This window comes from Bos indicus, chromosome 10 (genome assembly GCF_029378745.1).
Source record: "Bos indicus isolate NIAB-ARS_2022 breed Sahiwal x Tharparkar chromosome 10, NIAB-ARS_B.indTharparkar_mat_pri_1.0, whole genome shotgun sequence".
Lineage (NCBI taxonomy): Eukaryota > Metazoa > Chordata > Mammalia > Artiodactyla > Bovidae > Bos > Bos indicus.
The window spans coordinates 76507215-76525653 of record NC_091769.1 but is presented as its reverse complement, the minus strand read 5'-3'; the positions used below and the strand labels follow the sequence as shown (position 1 = coordinate 76525653).

The window sequence follows — 18439 nt, the reverse complement described above, 5'->3', positions numbered from 1 at the left end:
AGCACCAGACTCCTCTGTCCGTGGGATTTCCCAGGCAAGAATACTGGGTTGGATTGCCATTTCCTTCTCCAGGCGATCTTCCTGACCCAGGGATGGAACCCATGTCTCGTGCATTGGCAGGCGGATTCTTTACCACTAAGCCACCAGAAAAGTCCATGGTACATTAAGGAACCAATACTGCTACATTATCATAAACTATAATCCATATTTCATTAGGATTTCCTTAGGTTCTGCATAATATTCTTTTTTGATGTTTGTTTCAGGATCATATCCAGGGTACTAGATTAGATTTAGTCATCACATAACAATTTCTCAGACTTTCCTTGTTTTGTTTTTAATTAGGATATAATTCACATACCATAAAATTCGCTCTTTTATCAGGGATGGTCTATTGACAAAGTTGTGTAAAATTAGTATTATCTAATTCCAGAAATGGTATGGACCTAACAGAAGCAGAAGATATTAAGAAGAGGTGGCAAGAATACACAGAAGAACTGTACAAAAAAGATCTTCACGACCCAGATAATCATGATGGTGTGATCACTCATCTCGAGCCAGACATCCTGGAATGTGAAGTCAAGTGGGCCTTAGAAAGCATCACTACGAACAAAGCTAGTGGAGGTGATGGAATTCCAGTTGAGCTATTTCAAATCCTGAAAGATGATGCTGTGAAAGTGCTGCACTCAATATGTCAGCAAATTTGGAAAACTCAGCAGTGGCCACAGGACTGGAAAAGGTCAGTTTTCATTCCAATCCCAAAGAAAAGCAATGCCAAAAAATGCTCAAACTACCACACAATTGCACTCATCTCACATGCTAGTAGAGTAATGCTCAAAATTCTCCAAGCCAGGCTTCAGCAATACGTGAACCGTGAACATCCAGATGTTCAAGCTTGTTTTAGAAAAGGCAGAGGAACCAGAGATCAAATTGCCAACATCTGCTGGATCATGGAAAAAGCAAGAGAGTTCCAGAAAAACATCTATTTCTGCTTTATTGACTATGCCAAAGCCTTTGACTGTGTGGATCACAATCAACTGTGGAAAATTCTTCAAGAGATGGGAATACCAGACCACCTGACCTGCCTCTTGAGAAATCTGTATGCAGGTCAGGAAGCAACAGTTAGAACTGGACATGGAACAACAGACTGGTTCCAAATAGGAAAAGGAGTTCTTCAAGGCTGTATATTGTCACTCTGCTTATTTAACTTATATGCAGAGTACATCATGAGAAACGCTGGGCTGGAAGAAACACAAGCTGGAATCAAGATTGCCGGGAGAAATATCAATAACCTCAGATATGCAGATGACACCACCCTGTGATGCAGAGACATCAAAGCCTCTTGATGAAAGTGAAAAAGTTGGCTTAAAGCTCAACATTCAGAAAACGAAGATCATGGCATCTGGTCCCATCACTTCATGGGAAATAGATGGGGAAACAGTGGAAACAGTGTCAGACTTTATTTTTTGGGGCTCCAAAATCACTGCAGATGGTGACTGCAGCCATGAAATTAAAAGACGCTTACTCCTTGGAAGAAAAGTTATGACCAACCTAGACAGCGTATTGAAAAGCAGAGACATTACTTTGCCAACTAAGGTCTGTCTAGTCAAGGCTATGGTTTTTCCAGTGGTCATGTATGGATGTGAGAGTTGGACTGTGAAGAAGGCTGAGCACTGAAGAATTGATGCTTTTGAACTGTGGTGTTGGAGAAGACTCTTGAGAGTCCCTTGAACTGCAAGGAGATCCAACCAGTCCATTCTGAAGGAGATCAGCCCTGGGATTTCCTTGGAAGGAATGATGCTAAAGCTGAAACTCCAGTACTTTGGCCACCTCATGCGAAGAGTTGACTCATTGGAAAAGACTCTGATGCTGGGAGGGATTGGGGGCAGGAGGAGAAGGGGACAAGAGAGGATGAGATGGCTGGATGGCATCACTGACTCAATGGACGTGAGTCTGAGTGAACTCCAGGAGTTGGTGATGGACAGGGAGGCCTGGTGTGCTGCGATTCATGGGGTCACAAAGAGTCGGACACAACTGAGCGACTGAACTCAACTGAACTGAACTGAATTCCAAGACATTTACAATCACCCAAAAAGAAACCCTGCTAGCAGTCACTCCCCATTCCCTCCTCTCTAACCTACCTTGTCTTTATGGATTTCCCTATTCTGGACATTTCATACCTTTATAATCACAGAATATGTTGCCTTTTCTGTCTGGCTTCTTTCGCTTGGTGTGATGTTTTCAAGCTTCATTCACCTTGTAGCATTCCTTTTTATGACTATATAATATTTCATTGCATGGATATACATATTTTGTTTATTCATTCATTAGTTGTTGATCATTTGGTTTGTTCCACTTCTTTGTCCATTGTGAATGATGCTTCTTTGAATATCTGTGGGCCAGTTTTGATGTAAACATGTTTTCAATTCTCTTGGGTATATACCTAAGAGTGAAATGCTAGGTCATGCTTAACTTTTTGAGGAACTGACAGTTTTCTTAAGTGGTTGCAACACTTTACATTCCCATCAGGAATGTTGTGAAGGTTCTGATTTCTCCACATCCTCATCAACACTTGTTCTTCTCTAGCTTTTTGCTCATAGCCATCCTAGTGGGTGTCAAGTAAGATTTCACTGTTGGTTTAACAACTAAAAATGTTGAGTGCTTTCTCATGTGCTCAGTAGCCACTTGTACATCTTCTCTGGAGTAATCTTTATTCAAACTTTGCCAATTTTTAAATTGAACTACTTTTTATTGTCAAATTATAAGAGTTTATTATGTATTCTTAATACTAGACCCTTATCATATATAGGAGTTGCAAATATCTCCTCCCATTCTGTGGATTGTGTTTTCACATTTTTCTCTATAACAGCTTTATTGATAAAACAAACAACGTATATATTGAATTATATATCCATCGCTAACAGCTTTTTAAAAATATAATTCACATGCCATGAATTCATCATTAAAATGTACAATTCCATTTTCTTAGTATATTCAGAAATTGTGGTACAATCATTACCCTAATTTTCTATTTTATTATTTTTATTTGGCTTCACTGGGTCTTAGTCGGAGTGTGTGGGATCTAGTTTCCCAACCAGGGATTGAACCCAGGTCCTTTGCACTGAGAGTGCCGAGTCTTAGCCACTAGACCAACAGGGAAATCCCCCTAATTTTTTTAATGTTCTTTGAAGTACAAAAGTTATTAATTTTGATAAAGTCCAATTGATCAATTTTCCTCTGGCTGCTTAAGCTTTTGATATTATTCATATTTAAGAAGCCATTACCTAGCCCAAGATCAGGAAAATTACTCCTACCTGTTAAGAGTTCTCTAATTTTAGCCCTTATATTTAGGCTTACAGTTTACTTGAGTTAAATTTTACATACAGTGTAAAGTAGGGACCCAACTTCACTCTTTTGCTTGCACATACTCTCTCACTTGTTCACGATGATAAAATCAGCTGGCATGTTGTAAGCTTCTTTTGGAGGGACTTTCGTGGAAAAGGACCAAGGAAGGCCTTGGGCCAACAGCATGCCAGGAACTCAGTCCTGCCAACAACCACTTGAGTCATGCTGGAACCAGATGACCTCTCTTGCAGCATTCCCCACCGCTGCAATCAGTTATCCGAATATTCGATCCCTGTCTTTCTTCCCCAAGACTGTCAATTCCAAGTCAGAACTGGCTATATCATTTCTATACTGAATTCCCAGCGCCAAACATGGTACCTAGCACAGAGTGAATGAAAAAAATGAATAAACAATGGAAGGAATTAATAAATGAAGGACAATAAAGCCTCACAGGTCAGAAAGAAGGCAGGAGAAAAAAAAAAAAGCCCAGTGCCTTAGTAACACAGTTATAAAAGTCTCAAAATTCCCAGGACTTACTTAAAAAAAAAAAAAAACCATAAAAATAAAATCATGTCAACATGTTCCAGATAAAAATTTGTTATGACAGAGTGCATTATAACCAAATTCTCTGTGTAAATAAAAAGTTCAACAGGGGTTAGTTCAGGATTTTTTTCTTTTCTCCCCGCCTTTCCCCCCTGCAGGATCTTTATTTGAGAAAAACGTTGCAATTTTAACAGGAGTAATTGGAGCTGACCTGGAACATAAGGGATGACAGTGAAGCCAGGCTGTATGTTGCACAGAAGATGCCCCACATGATCAACAGGCTGGAGCTGCTGTTCCTCTGCTCTTGATATTAAATCTGGGGAACCTTTAGCTAAATGCAAAAAGGAGAATTTTTGAAATTTGAGGATAAACCCGTGGCCACAGGAAGGTAAATTCACCAGTTGTTTTAGTCGGTGAAACTCCTACAGGACTTTTTAAAGGATAATACTGTATACAATCAGCGGTCAAAAAACAGCTTCCTCCAACTGGCTCCCTGCCAGGGCATGCAGGGCTCGGCTCACCTTTGCAGTCTGCTCTTCTTCCTCTCCGCCTCGCACACCCTCCCCGCTGTACACCCATGACTCTTTCCATCCTCGGTCACAGGACATACCTTTTCATCTCTGTGCCTTTGCACACTGTCTTTCTCTGACTGGAGGCTCCTGTTTAGTGCCATCCAGTCCCCACAACACCAATTTCAAAATCTGAACGCTCCTGATTCCTCTGGAAAAGTGAAAACTGAGAGTGAAAGTCACTCAGTTATGTCCCACTCTTTGCCACCCCATGGACTATACAGTCCATGGAATTCTCCAGGCCAGAATACCAGAGTGGGTAGCCTTTCCCTTCTCCAGGGGATCTTCCCAACCCAGGGATCAAACCTAGGTCTCCTGCATTGCAGGCAGATTCTTTACCAGCTGAGCTATCGGGAAGCCCGATTACCCTGGAAGTCAGGGCTCTACTGATCTGTCCTCAAAGGGTACTTGGATTTATCTCTTTAAAGGTCTCTAACTCATTCAATGTTGTTATCACTAGCAGGTATGTGTTTTACTGAACTTCTCTTTACTACCCAGACCAGAGGATATGGTCTCTGTCTTGATGATCTTTTTTCCTTACATAACCCAGCACAACGCTGTGGATGGAGCAGGGGCTTAAAACGTAAGTTTTGTTAAATAAACAAATGAAAAAAATCAATGAAATGTACATGCTAAAAGGCCTTTAAATGAGTCAGATGTACTTTATATCCCAATGCCAATAATAATATAGCCATAGAAAGAGATTTAATGTTAAAAATATTTTATTTTGCCTTTTTATGAAATATTGTTTCAGATGTACCAATTACTCTCTCTCATAAAACAAAAAGGAACTCAAAAATGAAGAAACAGAATGTTTCTTCACTAGTCCACTAACACACTGGCTAAACGTCCTAATTGTTGTTCATTCCCTAAATTGTGTGTTACTCTTTGTGACTGCAGCACACCAGGCCTCCCTGTCCCTCACCATCTCCCAGAGTTCACTCAAGTTCATGTCCATTGCATCAGTGATGCTATCCAAGCATCTCATCCTCTGCCTCCCTCTTCTACTTTTAGCTTCAATCTTTCCCAGAATCAGGGACTTTTCCAGTGAATCGGCTCTTGGCGTCAGGTGGCCAAAGTACTGGAGCTACTGCATCAGTCCTTCCAATGAATATTCAGGGTTGAATTTCTTTAGGATTCACTGGTTTGATCTCCTTTCTGTCCAAAGGACTCTCAAGAGCTTTCTCCAGCATCACAGTTCAACAGCATCAATTCTTTTAAGGTGCTCAGCCTTCTTTACGATCCAACCCTTACATCCTTACATAACTACTAAAAAGACCATAGCTTTGACTATACGGACCTTTGTTGACAAAGTGATGTCTTTGCTCTTTTTTTTTTTCCCTTTGCTTTTTAATACACTATCTAGGTTTGTCATAGCCTTCTTTCCAAGAAGCAAGGGTCTTCTAATTTCATGGCTGCAGTCACCAGCCTGTGATTTTGGAGCCCAAGAAGAAAAAAATCTGTCACTATTTCCACTCTTTAACCTCTACTTGCCATGAAGTGATGGCACCAGATGCCATGATTTTCATTTTTTTAATGTTGAGTTTTAAGCCAGCTTTTCCACTCTCCTCTTTTACCCTCATCAAAAGGCTCTTCAGTTCCCCTCACTTTCTGCCATTACAGTGGTATCATCTGCATATCTGAGGTTGTTGATATTTCTCCCAGCAATCTTGATTCCAGCTTGTAGCTCATCCAGCCCAGCATTTTTCATGATGTACTCGGCATATAAGTTAAATAAACAGAGTGACAATATACAGCCTTGTCATACTCCTTTCCTAATTTTGAACCAGTCAGTTGTTCCATTTAAGATTCTAACTGTTGCTTCTTGACCCGTATACAGGTTTCTCAGGAGCCAGGTAAGAATGATCTGGTATTCCTACTCTTTAAGAACCTTCCACACTCTGTTGTGATACATATAGTCAAAGGCTTTCGTGTAGTCAATGGAGCAGAAGTAAATGTTTTTGGGGGAATTCCCTTGCTTTCTCTATGATCCAACGAATGTTAGCAATTTGATCTCTGGTTCCTTTGCCTTTTCTAAACCCAGCTTGTACATTTGGAAGTTCTCCATTCAAGTACTACTGAAGTCTAGCTTGAAGGATGTTGAATATAACCTTACCAGCATGGGGCTTCCCTGGTAGCTCAGTCGGTAAAGAACCCACCAGCAATGCAGGAGACCCCAGTTCAATTTCTGGATTGGGAAGATCCCCTGGAGAAGCGATAGGCTACCCACTCCAGTATTCTTGGACTTCCCTTGTTGGCTCAGCTGGTAAAGAATCCACCTGCAATGCAGGAGACCTGGGTTCAATCCCTGGGTTGGGAAGATTCCTTGGAGAAGGGAAAGGCTACCCATTCCAGTATTCTGGCCTGGAGAATTCCATATACTGTACAGTTCATGGGGTGGCAAAGAGTTGGACACGACTGAGCGACTTTCACTTTCTTTCACTTTACTAGCATAGGAAGTGAACCCAGTTGTCTGGTGGTTTGGTGGTTCAGATGGTAAAGAATCTACCTCCAATGCAGGAGACCCAGGTTCGATTCCCACGTTGGGAAGATCCCCTGAAGAAGGGAATGGCAAGTCACTCCAGCATTCTTGCCTGGAGAACTCCCTGGACAGGGAGCCTGGCAGGCTACAGTCCATGCGGTCACAAAGAGTCGGACATGACTAAGTGACTTTCACTTCTGAACATTTTTTAACACTGCCCTTCTTTAGAATTGGGAAGAAAACCGACATTTTCCATTCCTGCGGCCACTGCTGAGTTTTCTAAATTTGCTGACATATTGAGTGCAGCACTTTAACAGCATCATCTTTTAGTATTTTAAATAGCTCAGCTGGAATTCCATCACTTCCACTAGCTTTATTAGTAGTAATGCTTCCTAAGGCCCACTTGACTTCATACACCAGGATGTCTGGCTCTAGGTAAGTGACCACACCATCATGGTTATCTGGGTCATCAATACCTTTTTTGTACAGTTCTTCTGTGTATTCTTGCCATCTCTTCTTAACCTCTTCTACCTCTGTTAAGTCTTTACCATTTTTGTCCTTTATCATGCCCATCCTTGCATGAAATGTTCCTTTGATATCTAATTTTCTTAAAGCGATGTCTAGTCTTTCCCATTTTATTGTTTTCTTCTACTTCTTTGCATTGTTCATTGAGCAGTATAAAAAGGCAAATGTCCTAATACATTACTCTACACAGTCATGTAAAGCCAAGGAAGTAATAATTAACAAAGCAAACTATTAAATATAGGAAAATGAGTTTTTCAAAAGCTTCCTAGAATTCTTTAGTCTACTGTTGAACTTTTAGCAAAATAATTTGGATAAGTTTTAAAGTTTAATAATAAACACTAGTCATATAAAGTGATTAAGTCAAAGTAGTTTACTTCAAATATAAGAATTAACTACAGAAGTGGAATGTATAGATTATTTAGGGAATGTTGTTTGAGAGGACAGTGTTCTCATGACTAAGTCCAGTGTATCCTGAATCCTCATGTTATTTCTTTCTATCAGGGAAGACGGTTTCCCAGACTTCATGCTTTCTTCTGGATCAAGAGGGATAAGGGTATGCGGGTTGAACTGACATCGAGGCTCCCCCAAGATGCCAACTCTGTGGAAAGAATTATTGGTATAGATGAATCTTTGCTGAGGTCAAAGACTAAGGCATATGGTTGTGCTTTGTATGTGTATAAAGCTAAGACTGATAAACACACACACACACAGATTTATGCACCTATTTTTTTTTAAGCTTTCCCTATTTCTATGAACCACCAATGTAGTCTTAAATATGGGTCCAAAAACTTGACACCTAGCAAGATTTCGTACATTTCCCAAAGATTATTCTTCTAATGGGAAAACCTCAGTCTTACAAAGTCTGCTATTTACTTCACCAAATTAAAACTGTTTGAAGTCTAGTATAACTTTCTAGTTTTTTCTAGCCTAGATGCGTATACCAAGAGCTGATCTGGAAAGAAAACAGGTGGACAGGAGCCAGGGATGGTAGGAAGACTGTTTCCACCTTTGTTCAACTTTCTGGCAGAAGTGCTGTTTCTGAGACCCTGGCCCTCCTGGGTCCCAGCTATGAAGTGACACACAACACTCCGTCTCTCATTCCTCTCCCCCGGGGCCACTTACATTGGCATGTGCAAAGAGTCCAGAGTTTCCCTGGGCTCTTGCATCTGGGCTGGGAATTTCGTGCCTATTTGACGGTACTTTTTCTCAGAGACATTCTGAGCTTTTTCTCTGAGAGAGGGCAGCAGAGTGGACATGACTGGAGAGCGCATGTTAATGGCTTTTTTAATCGCTGGGCGTTTTGCCATCATTCTCCTGGCAGGGAGAAGCAGGGATGACATTTAGGTCACATGATCCTGTTTTCTAGCAATGTCCTTGAACTTAGGAGAGTCAAAAGGTCATACCTGAATTGTACAAAAGTCATGCGCTTCTTCTCCCCTCCTGACTCTTCATCCTCACGCTTCCTTCGAGGAATGTTGAACATGTTGGAACGAAAGAGCCTTCCTATTTCTTCCTCAATCTCTGTGAAGTGTTGACGTCGGAAGACAATCCAGGCTACGTATGTACAGAATGTATAAAAGGACTACGACAGAAGACAGACAAGAATCACAGTCCACAGCTATGCCATGACAAATGACACGGGAAACTCCCGTCTATGGAACACCGCTAAGGAGATGTAAACCAAGATGACCCAGTCTCTCCACATGCCTGAAGAGCTGTGGGAACTTTAACACGTACTCACTTTGGCAGGAGGAAAATCAGACCAAAGATTTAAGGAATGGCACACAGCTTATTAGTATCCTTTTTAGAAGATATTTACTAAAAACATGTGCCTGAAAAATAACTATTGGTTACTGCTATACTTCATATTTCATGTCAAAGAGCAGAGTCCCCAAAGGTAAGTGACTCACCTCAAAGAATTTCCAGTCTTTTTGTGTATCTGATATTTTTCCCCTGAAATAAAACAAATTACAACTATAGGTTGAAAGGAAGTCCAGTATTTCAGTGATCCAGGCAATCCTTTATCTTCAAAAGGCCTCTTTGCAGATTATTACCAATGGTCTCATAACTATTTACTCACATAAATGCTATCAAAAAGGCACTGTGAACGAGTGCCAATGTCTTTTTCTTCAACTTCCTAGGTTACCTAGATCAAAACCCCTAGTGTTTGCTTAATCAATATATCCTGTGAGAAACCATAATGGAAAAGAACATGAAAAATGATGTTTATGTGACTGAATCACTTTGTACAGCAGAAATTAACGCCACATTGTAAATTAACTACACTTTATTAAAAAAAATAAAGTGGGACTCATAAAAAAAGCTAAAATAAATTAATAGAAATTCAAGATATACATAATCAGTATAAATTCAGGATAAACAAGCCAGCGAGAAAATGTACTGTTCCAAATATATCTGGTAAAGTGTATGTTAAGGAGGTGAGGAGAGGTGAACAGTGGTGAAGAGGCAACACAAGGTGTTGGTAGGAATGGAAATAAAGAACTAGAGACTGAGTTTAAAATAAAGAAAAAAACATCTCAAACAGTGGTTATGGCTATCGGATGCAAAAAGAATCAGAAAGAAAACAGACACAGGTTGATAAGAGGGTAATCCAGTAGAAATATAATACAACCCACAAATGTGACTTAAAACCTTCTAGGAGTCACAGTAAAAAGAAACAGGTGATATTAATTTTAATAATATACTTATTTTACCCCCAAATATTATCATTTCAATATGTAATCAATATTTTAAATTATCAGTGAGTTATTTTATTCACTTTTAAACTTTTTGTACAGTGCATATTTTACACTTACAGCACGTATTCATGTGGATCAGCCACATTCCAAGCACTCAATAGCCACAGGTGGTAAGTGGCTGCCATGCTGGTCAACAAAGAGGCCTTACATTCACCTGTGAGGGTGGAATCCAAAGGAAAGAGGGGGAAGCCAGGCTGTTGGTAAACTCAGAGACTGTCATGGTCTGTTATATGGTTTCTTTTTCCTTCCTGCTAAATGCGACTCTTAGCTCTAAACCAAATCATATTTTCAGTCATTCCTGAAGGGGTGTAAAGCCTAGAGCCAGACATATGGGGTTCTGTGCTGGGGAGAGAAAAAAAAAAACCTGTGTTCCCACTAGGCCCCCTGCTGCCTTTAGGTTTAAAAGATGGTCAAGGCCTGCTCTGTACAAGGGAAGAAAAATTTCAAAGGTATGTGCTTGGGGGAGGGAAAAGAGGCCTTGGTGCAAGTGACTGAAGATAAGGGTTGGGGAGAAGGACTTAAAGATGACTTAAGCACCTGACCTTCAAAGAAACCCCTTTGTCCCCATTCCCATCCCCACCGCCAGTCTTTTTGGTCATCGGTCAGGTGACAGCTGCACTGAGAGCAGAGGACGAGGGTATACCTTCCAGGGTAGAAGTGGGGTTGGAGCCAGAATTGGCCACAACCAAAGATCAGATCCAGTTCTATGGGCTTGTGCCATTTGGAGATTTTCTTATCTATCCCGGAAAACACAGAGCGCTTTTACTCAACAAGTTCATCAAAATTTTGCTGAAGATTTTGTAATATCAGGATTTCACAGATGTATTTAGAACAGAAAGACATGTCCTCCTACTTCTCAAGAATCATGAAAGCACCAAATTAACAGCCACTAAATTACTGGTTCTACTGAAATCTTTATCTCCAGAGATAAACAGTAGAAGGTGTTCTAGTCCAACATTAAGTATGCATACATTAGAAAGAAAAGTCAGAAAATACACAGGAGAATAGAAGCTTGTTCACAACAGGAAGAAGTTAAAGAATGATATGTTAAAATCAATTCATAACTCATAACTGGCAAAAATGTTGTCCTTGTCTTCTTGAAATAAAAACAACCAAAAAGAGCAATATAAACTTCATGCAAGGATACAATCAACACTCATGGCCAATTAACAACTTTTTCTGGTAAAGTCATGTTATAATCTGTTTTACTCAATATCCATTGTTCAGCAATTTGGCCTATATAAAATTTATTATGTGAATGGGGGTGGTGAGCTAAAAAACTGATTATTCCCCAAAGCAGGTGACATTGCTCACAATGGCAAAAAGACCAACATCTCCAGGAAATGTAATGAGGCAATCACTTGTAAACATGAGTTCTTTTAAAAGTTTGTATAAAAAAATACAATGTAATAAAAATGTACTTAAAAATGGTTTTTAGAGTATGTGTTTTTTTAACCTTGTTATAGACAGTGTGTCTTTCCCCTATCCTAATTCATATGTTGAAGCCCTTAAAACCCCTCCAAAGTGATGATAATTGGACATGGGGCCTTTGGGAGATAATTGAGTTTAGATGAGGTCAAGAGGATGTGGCCCCATAATGGGATTAGTGTCCTTTTAAAAAGAGGAAAAGACAGTAGGGAGCTGTCTAGATTTGTTACATTTTCCCTTTCAACTCCAATTCCAGTTCCTACGGAATATTGTTCTTTACAGTATTGGACTTTACTTTCACCACCCGACACAGCCACAACTGAGTTTCTGCTTTGGCCTAGCTACTTTATTCTTGATAAATCTAGACAGTATATTAAAAAGCAGAGAAATCACTTTGATGACAAAGGTCCGCGTAGTCAAAGCTAGTTTTTCCAGTAGTCATGTACTGATACGAGAGTTGGACCATAAAAAAAGCTGAGCGCTGAAGAACTGATGTTTTTGAACTGCAGTGCTGGAGAACACTTTGGAGGGTTCCTTGGACAGCAAGGAGATCAAACTAGTCAATCCTAAAGAAAATCAACCCTGAATATTCCTTGGAAGGACTGTTGCTGAAGCTGAAGCTACAATACTTTGACCATCTGATGTGAAAAGCTGACTCATTGGAAAAGATCCTGATGCTGGGAAAGATTGAAGGCAAAAGGAGAAGAGGGCAGCAGAGAATGAGATGGTGAGATGGCATCATTGACTCAACGGACATGAATTTGAGCAAACTGGGAGATAGTGGAGGACAGAGAAACCTGGCGTGCTACAATCCATGAGGTAGCAAAGAGTCAGACATCACTCAGTGACTGAACAACAACAACAAATCAGCGCAAATGAATAAATTTACTTATATAAAGATATTCAATGTAAAAACAGCAAGCAGAAAACTGAAACTACACAAGTGCACACAAGAGGAAAGGTGAAGCACACTGGTACCTTATATAACAGAATAACCACAGTTGCTATTCAAAGTAGTAGGTGAGGTTATATAAGCAGAATACTAGAATAAGGTTCACAGAAAAAAAATGTGGAACACAAAAAAGTATATACAATACAAATATTGGTATTTTGAAAAATGTGGGGGAATGTGGGGAGAGAGAAATTATGAATTGGGTTCTTTGCCAATAAAGTTTAAAAAATTTTTTAAAGTCTGGCCATGACCAGAGACAGGTCTTGAGCTTGTTGTGAAATTAGTACTGTTGTGATGTTGTGAATGTTGGTAATGTTGTGAAATCAGAGAGGGAGATTTTAGGTTAAGAATTGCAATTTTCTCTCCTGTGATCCCAAACTTTCCTGTGATATGACAGTTTAAATTTTAAATTATATTAGTTATTATAAACTGTCATCCTAAGGTAAAAAATTATATCCTTCCACAAACGGGGTCATTTTACTACTCCTACCTTACTCATACCCACAACTGTTTCTGAAAAGCAAGCAGCACAAGGGCAGAGGACACACCCAATACCCCTTCAACACTGGCCCATCACTCGGCTTCTCACCCAACGCAGCCAAGCAGCCCTCGTCTGGCAACAGGAAAGCAATATTTCATCAAGCTGATATCATTTGAGATTTTTTTTTTTTTTTTACTGTTCTTACTTTAATTTTTATTTGGAAGATAATTGCTTGATAATATTGTGTTGGTTTCTGCCATACAACATCGTGAATCAGCAGTAAGTATACATATGTCCCCTCTGTCTTGAACATCCCTCCTCATCCCTCCCCTCTAGGTCATCAGAGCACCAGGTTGAGCTCCCTGTGTATACTGCAACTTCCTACTAGCTCTCTACTTTACGTATGGTAATGTGTATATTTAATCCTATTCAATCTGAGAGAAATTTAAACCCAAGTGGTAGCAGGCTGTTAAAACATCTGTCACACCTGAAACTAACACAGCATTGTAAATCAACTTTAATTGAAAGAAAGAAAAAAAAAATCAGCTGAGATTCTGGGGTTCTTCCTAGACTTACTTGGCTCTCTCCAACACTACATCACATGAGTTTGGGACAGTCTCAGTTGAGCCCACTTATTCTGTACAACAAAGAATAAGCCTTTCTCAAGGGTACCGAAAGTCAAAATTAAGGGTCATAAGGATGTGGATATACACACAAGTGAAGATCTAAATGGGTGCTTACTTTCCGCAGCTCATGTGATGCTTATCGGGCATTCCCAAGCCCAGGACGAGGACACAGTACTTCTGTGCCAAGTATTTCTGTGCTGCTTCTAACTTACTGATAATCATTTCCATTTCTTTCTTCTCTACAAGGCCTCTGAAAAGAAAAACAATAATCTGGATTAATTTCTTTTTTCTCTTCAAGGCCCCTGAAAAGAAAAACAATAATCTGGATTAATTTGGTAAATGTCTTTATCAACTAGTGAAAAGTCAGAAGTATAAACTATTTTGAAACAGAAGTGAGTCAACACATCTCATTTATCGTTTCTTTTTTTTTTAATTTGAGCTGGGGCAGAGGAAGGTCCTCCAAGTCCTTTGACATTTATCATTGTAATCAGCATCTCAAGTTTATGCCAAATATTATTAATTTATTTATTTTTGGTTGCGCTGAGTTTTCGGTGCTGAACACGGGCTTTCCCTAGTTGCAGAGGGTTACTCTTCCGTTCCAGTGTGAGGGCTTCTCATTGCAGTGGCTTACAGGCTCTATAGCCTGGGCTCAGTAGTGTGGCTCATGGGCTTAGTTGCTCTGCAGCCTGAGCGATCTTCCCAGATGAGGGATCAAACCTGTGTCCTCTGCATTGACAGGCGGATTCCTATCCAGTGTACCATCAGGGAAGTCCTGAGTATTCATTTTTTAAAGATTCTTTATATATTGTGCTATGTACTCTTGAGAGTCCTGAGTGTTCATTGGAAGAACTGAACTCTAATACTTTGGCCACCTGATGCGAAGAGCAGACTCATTTGAAAAGATCCTGATGCTGGGAAAGATTCAGGGCGGGAGGAGAATGGGTCGACAGAGGATGAGATGGTTGGGTGGCATCACGGACTCAATGGATATGAGTTTGAGTAAACTCCGGAAGTTGGTGATGGACAGGGAGGCCTGGCTTGCTGCAGTCCATGGGGTCGCAAAGGGTCGGACACGACTGAGTGACTGAACTGAAGTGATGTACCCTTAATTTTATACACAGCCAGTCCTAACTGAGAACAGCTCAATTAACAAATTCCCTATCCTAGTTTCTGAGGCAGTGAGCAGCCCACTTTCCTGCTGTTTTGCTATAACAGCCATGGATACTTTTTCCCACCTTAGCTTCCTGAGGGTTTTCCGACGTTACTACTATGTTTGGGGGCTCAATGTTTGAACTACTCAACGTTTGCCCAACCTCAGTTCTTTGTTTGCTAAAAAGGCACTAGTGAGGAACTACTCTGGGAACTTTGGCATCAATTACAATCACCTCCCTGCTTGCCTGTAAAACACAGCCCCATCCAATTGAATTGCAAATGTACTTTCTAAAAGACAATCTGTTTTTAGGTTACAGCATGTCTGAAGCCTAATTTTAGAAGCTTCGCAGTACAATATAGTAGGAAACAACATTGCCAACGATATATTCCAATGATTGCTACTGAAAAGCGAAGTGGCACTGTCTTGTTTCCTGCCCTTTTGTTTTCAGAAAGATTTAAACCAGATGAAACGCACTTCAAACAACAGGAACAGCATACCGCCCCTTCTGTTGTTAACCACTAGACTAACCACAGGAGGATAAGCTGTGGGGAAAGGGAGTGGGTTTAAGGATAATATAGATGTCTCCAAGCACAAAACTTTATCACACGTGGTGAGAAGGCCTGTGAATTATCAGAATAACATGAGCTTCTGCAATAGATAAAAGGTTCCAACTTTAAATGCCCAAATATCATATAACCCAACACACACTCTCCCACGAGCACCCCAATGACCATCACTGTTTCCGGCCTCCCTGTTTCCTTCAGAAGCACCACCTTCAGCCTTCACCTCTACTTTGCCAGATCTGCCAATAGTTAATCTCTCCTTTTGCTGCTGAAAACAAAGCAAACCAAACAACAAAGAAGAAATGGTTTGAAATGTTTAGGCAAATGGTTCTCAAGTCTTAATAAGTGTAAAAAATGTCACCTGGGGTAATTGCTACCCGTCCAAATTCCCAATGCCAACTCCTCTTTCAGATTTTGGTTTCATTAAGTCTGGGTAGAGCCTGGCATTTAAAACAAACCCAGGTATAATCCTCTGGAAAAAATTTTGGTAATAATTTCAAGTGCCACACAATTGGTCATAAGTTTTGATTCAACAATCTCTCCTGGAAATTTCTTTTTAAAAAAATCATCCAAAGTTAGGGGAGAAATGTAATACATGAAGATATCAATGCAATTATTTATGTCTATCAGAAAACCTGGAGACTCCAAAAATATATAAAATAGAGGGATAATAGGAATAGTAATACAGGCTATAGTAACACAGGCAGTTACTGTTTAAGGACTTGACAAGGATCTAACATATGAGTCCCTGTGGGATTTAAGCCAGGTACCAAAGTCTGTCCTGTTATCACTATACTACATTGCTTCTTAACAGGCAGATCTATAAGTCACTAACATACAGTGGCTTGATGGAACGTTATGCCACCATTAAAAATTATAATTATGAAGCTTGTAACAACTTGAAAATACTCATGATGTTTAAAACTGCATACATAATTGAAACTTTGTTTGGAAGCTATGGAAAATCCATGGACAGAGGAGCCTGGTAGGCTGCAGTCCATGGGGTCGCTAAGAGTCGGACATGACTGAGCAACTTCACTTTCACTTTTCTCTTTCATGCATTGAAGGAAATGGCAACCCACTCCAGTGTTCTTGCCTGGAGAATCCCAGGGACGGCAGAGCCTGGTGGGCTGCCGTCTATGGGGCACGACTGAAGCGACTTAGCAGCATTAGCATTGGAAGCTATAAGTCCTAATTACAAATGGATAACCATCTGACTAGTAAGGGATGAGAGCATACCCCACAGACATGGACTGTAGAGTTAAAGATACGTGTGTTCTAGTCTCAGCTCCACCACTAACTTGGCAGGTAACCTCCAGCCAGCTATTTAAACTCTCTGAGCCTTAGCTTCATCATCTGTAAAATGGGGATAAGACTTCTTCTTCTGGAATGAGGTCTTTTAGTCATCTAAGATCATCAAAGTGTATTTTTGATATCTTTTTATATCTCTTCCGGCTCTCCTCTCACAGGTTATAGGCTTTCCTTCCAAGTGCCAACCACTAGGTTAGGATAAAATGCATTATCTTATCTAATCTGGACAATAACTGAAAGTGAGTGCTACTATTATCTCTATGTTAGACCTCATTATTTTGACTGAAATTAATTTTTAAGTTATGCCCAGATATCTCAATTTAATTTGTTTCTATTATAATAAATAAACCAATCAACTAATGGAGACTTGAAAATGAAGTCATGCTGTTTTAGAATCACACCACAGAACCATTACTTTTAAGGCTTGAATTTTTCAGTCATTCTGTAACTGATTCCTTCTATGAAAATATACAAATATCACTGAAAAAAAAGTGAGTGTTAGTCACTCAGTTGTGTCTGACTCTTTGTAGCCCCATGGACTGTAGCCCCCCCAGACTCCTTTGTCCATGAATTCTTCAGGCAACAATACTGGAGTGGGCAGCCATTCCTTTCTCCAGGGGATCTTCCCAACCCAGGGATTGAACCCAGGTCTCCTGCACTGCAGGCAGATTCTTTATCATCTGAGCCACAGGGAACCCCCAACCAAATATTACTGGGTAATTTTAGTACATTTCAAAAATAACTAAGAAACCTTTCTTCTCTGTTATCTATTCTTATAGATTAAGAACTGAAACAATGTCTCTGGCTTGAGTAGCAATAACCTGCAGAATTTGAAAACACTATACAAAATAAAAGCTAATATGCTACCAAAGTCTAATAAATATTCTCTTTGGAAACAGTAAGACTCCTCAAAGTTTCTGAGCCCACAGCTGGCTTGAGCCCCTCTGCTACCATAGAAACACTTCATGATCTCTGGCTGCTCTGGTGGATGTTGCATATTATAATGGCTTTACTGGAGTAGCAATGTTTGAATTATTTATTTGGTTCCTTAGAAAACTGCTATCCCAATACATTCATCTGTCCACAAAATGTTTCTCAGGCTGCTTGTTTATGTGCAAGGATTTTGCATTTTGAAAACATTCCACAGCAACAAACTGATGACTCTTATCCGGCATTCCTAAGAGCTAAATCATTGGGTTGGTTCCACATGTACTGGGGAAGGCACTGGGAAAGTCTCATGGCTTGCAAAGGTCACCATGCCTGAGAGGCATTGTTCTGCTTGGGACGCTGAGTTCCCAGATTCTTGCCCTGTATAGCTCTGAGCCACCTCCACCTAAAGTGATTAAATTCTTCATATGTAGCCTATGAAATCTTGTTTTCTTCTGTGATGTGGAATATCATTTGGGTCATACCTATTAATTTTTTTTAATTCTTAGTTTTTTAAAATTAGATGCTTACAAACCCTTTAGCAAGAACTTTGTAGGCATGAAAAACAGAAATAATATCTACATCCACATTGTTCAATATGGCTGTGAGCCACATGTAGCTGCTAAGCACTTTGAGCAGCTAGTGCTCACCTATTCCTCAATCCCTCTGAATTGAGGAATATTATAAAATAGACCTTATTTCAAAAACTTGCTAAATAAAAGTAAAGTATTTTATTAATAACTTCCTAACATTGACTACAAGTTGGAATGACAATATT

At 39.9% G+C, this 18439-nt stretch overlaps 1 protein-coding gene across 5 annotated transcripts in view; it reads right to left on the bottom strand.

Annotated features, from left to right (window-relative positions):
* Positions 1–1991: 1991 nt before the first annotated feature.
* PPP1R36 (protein phosphatase 1 regulatory subunit 36) overlaps positions 1992–18439 on the bottom strand; it is a 28559-nt gene continuing 12111 nt past the window's right edge. For 3 of the 5 annotated variants that reach the window (XM_019969060.2, XM_070796733.1, XM_019969061.2), the window contains 5 exons: positions 13823–13957; positions 9372–9414; positions 8865–9043; positions 8584–8775; positions 7809–8059 (listed from right to left, as the gene is read on the bottom strand). In XM_019969060.2, the coding sequence (XP_019824619.1) occupies positions 7876–8059; positions 8584–8775; positions 8865–9043; positions 9372–9414; positions 13823–13957 (733 nt within the window). In that variant the 3' untranslated portion in view covers positions 7809–7875. Of the gene's footprint in view, positions 3721–3881; positions 4217–7808; positions 8060–8583; positions 8776–8864; positions 9044–9371; positions 9415–13822; positions 13958–18439 lie in introns of those variants that run through there. The other 2 variants (XR_002181637.2, XM_019969062.2) reach the window with 2 other exon arrangements.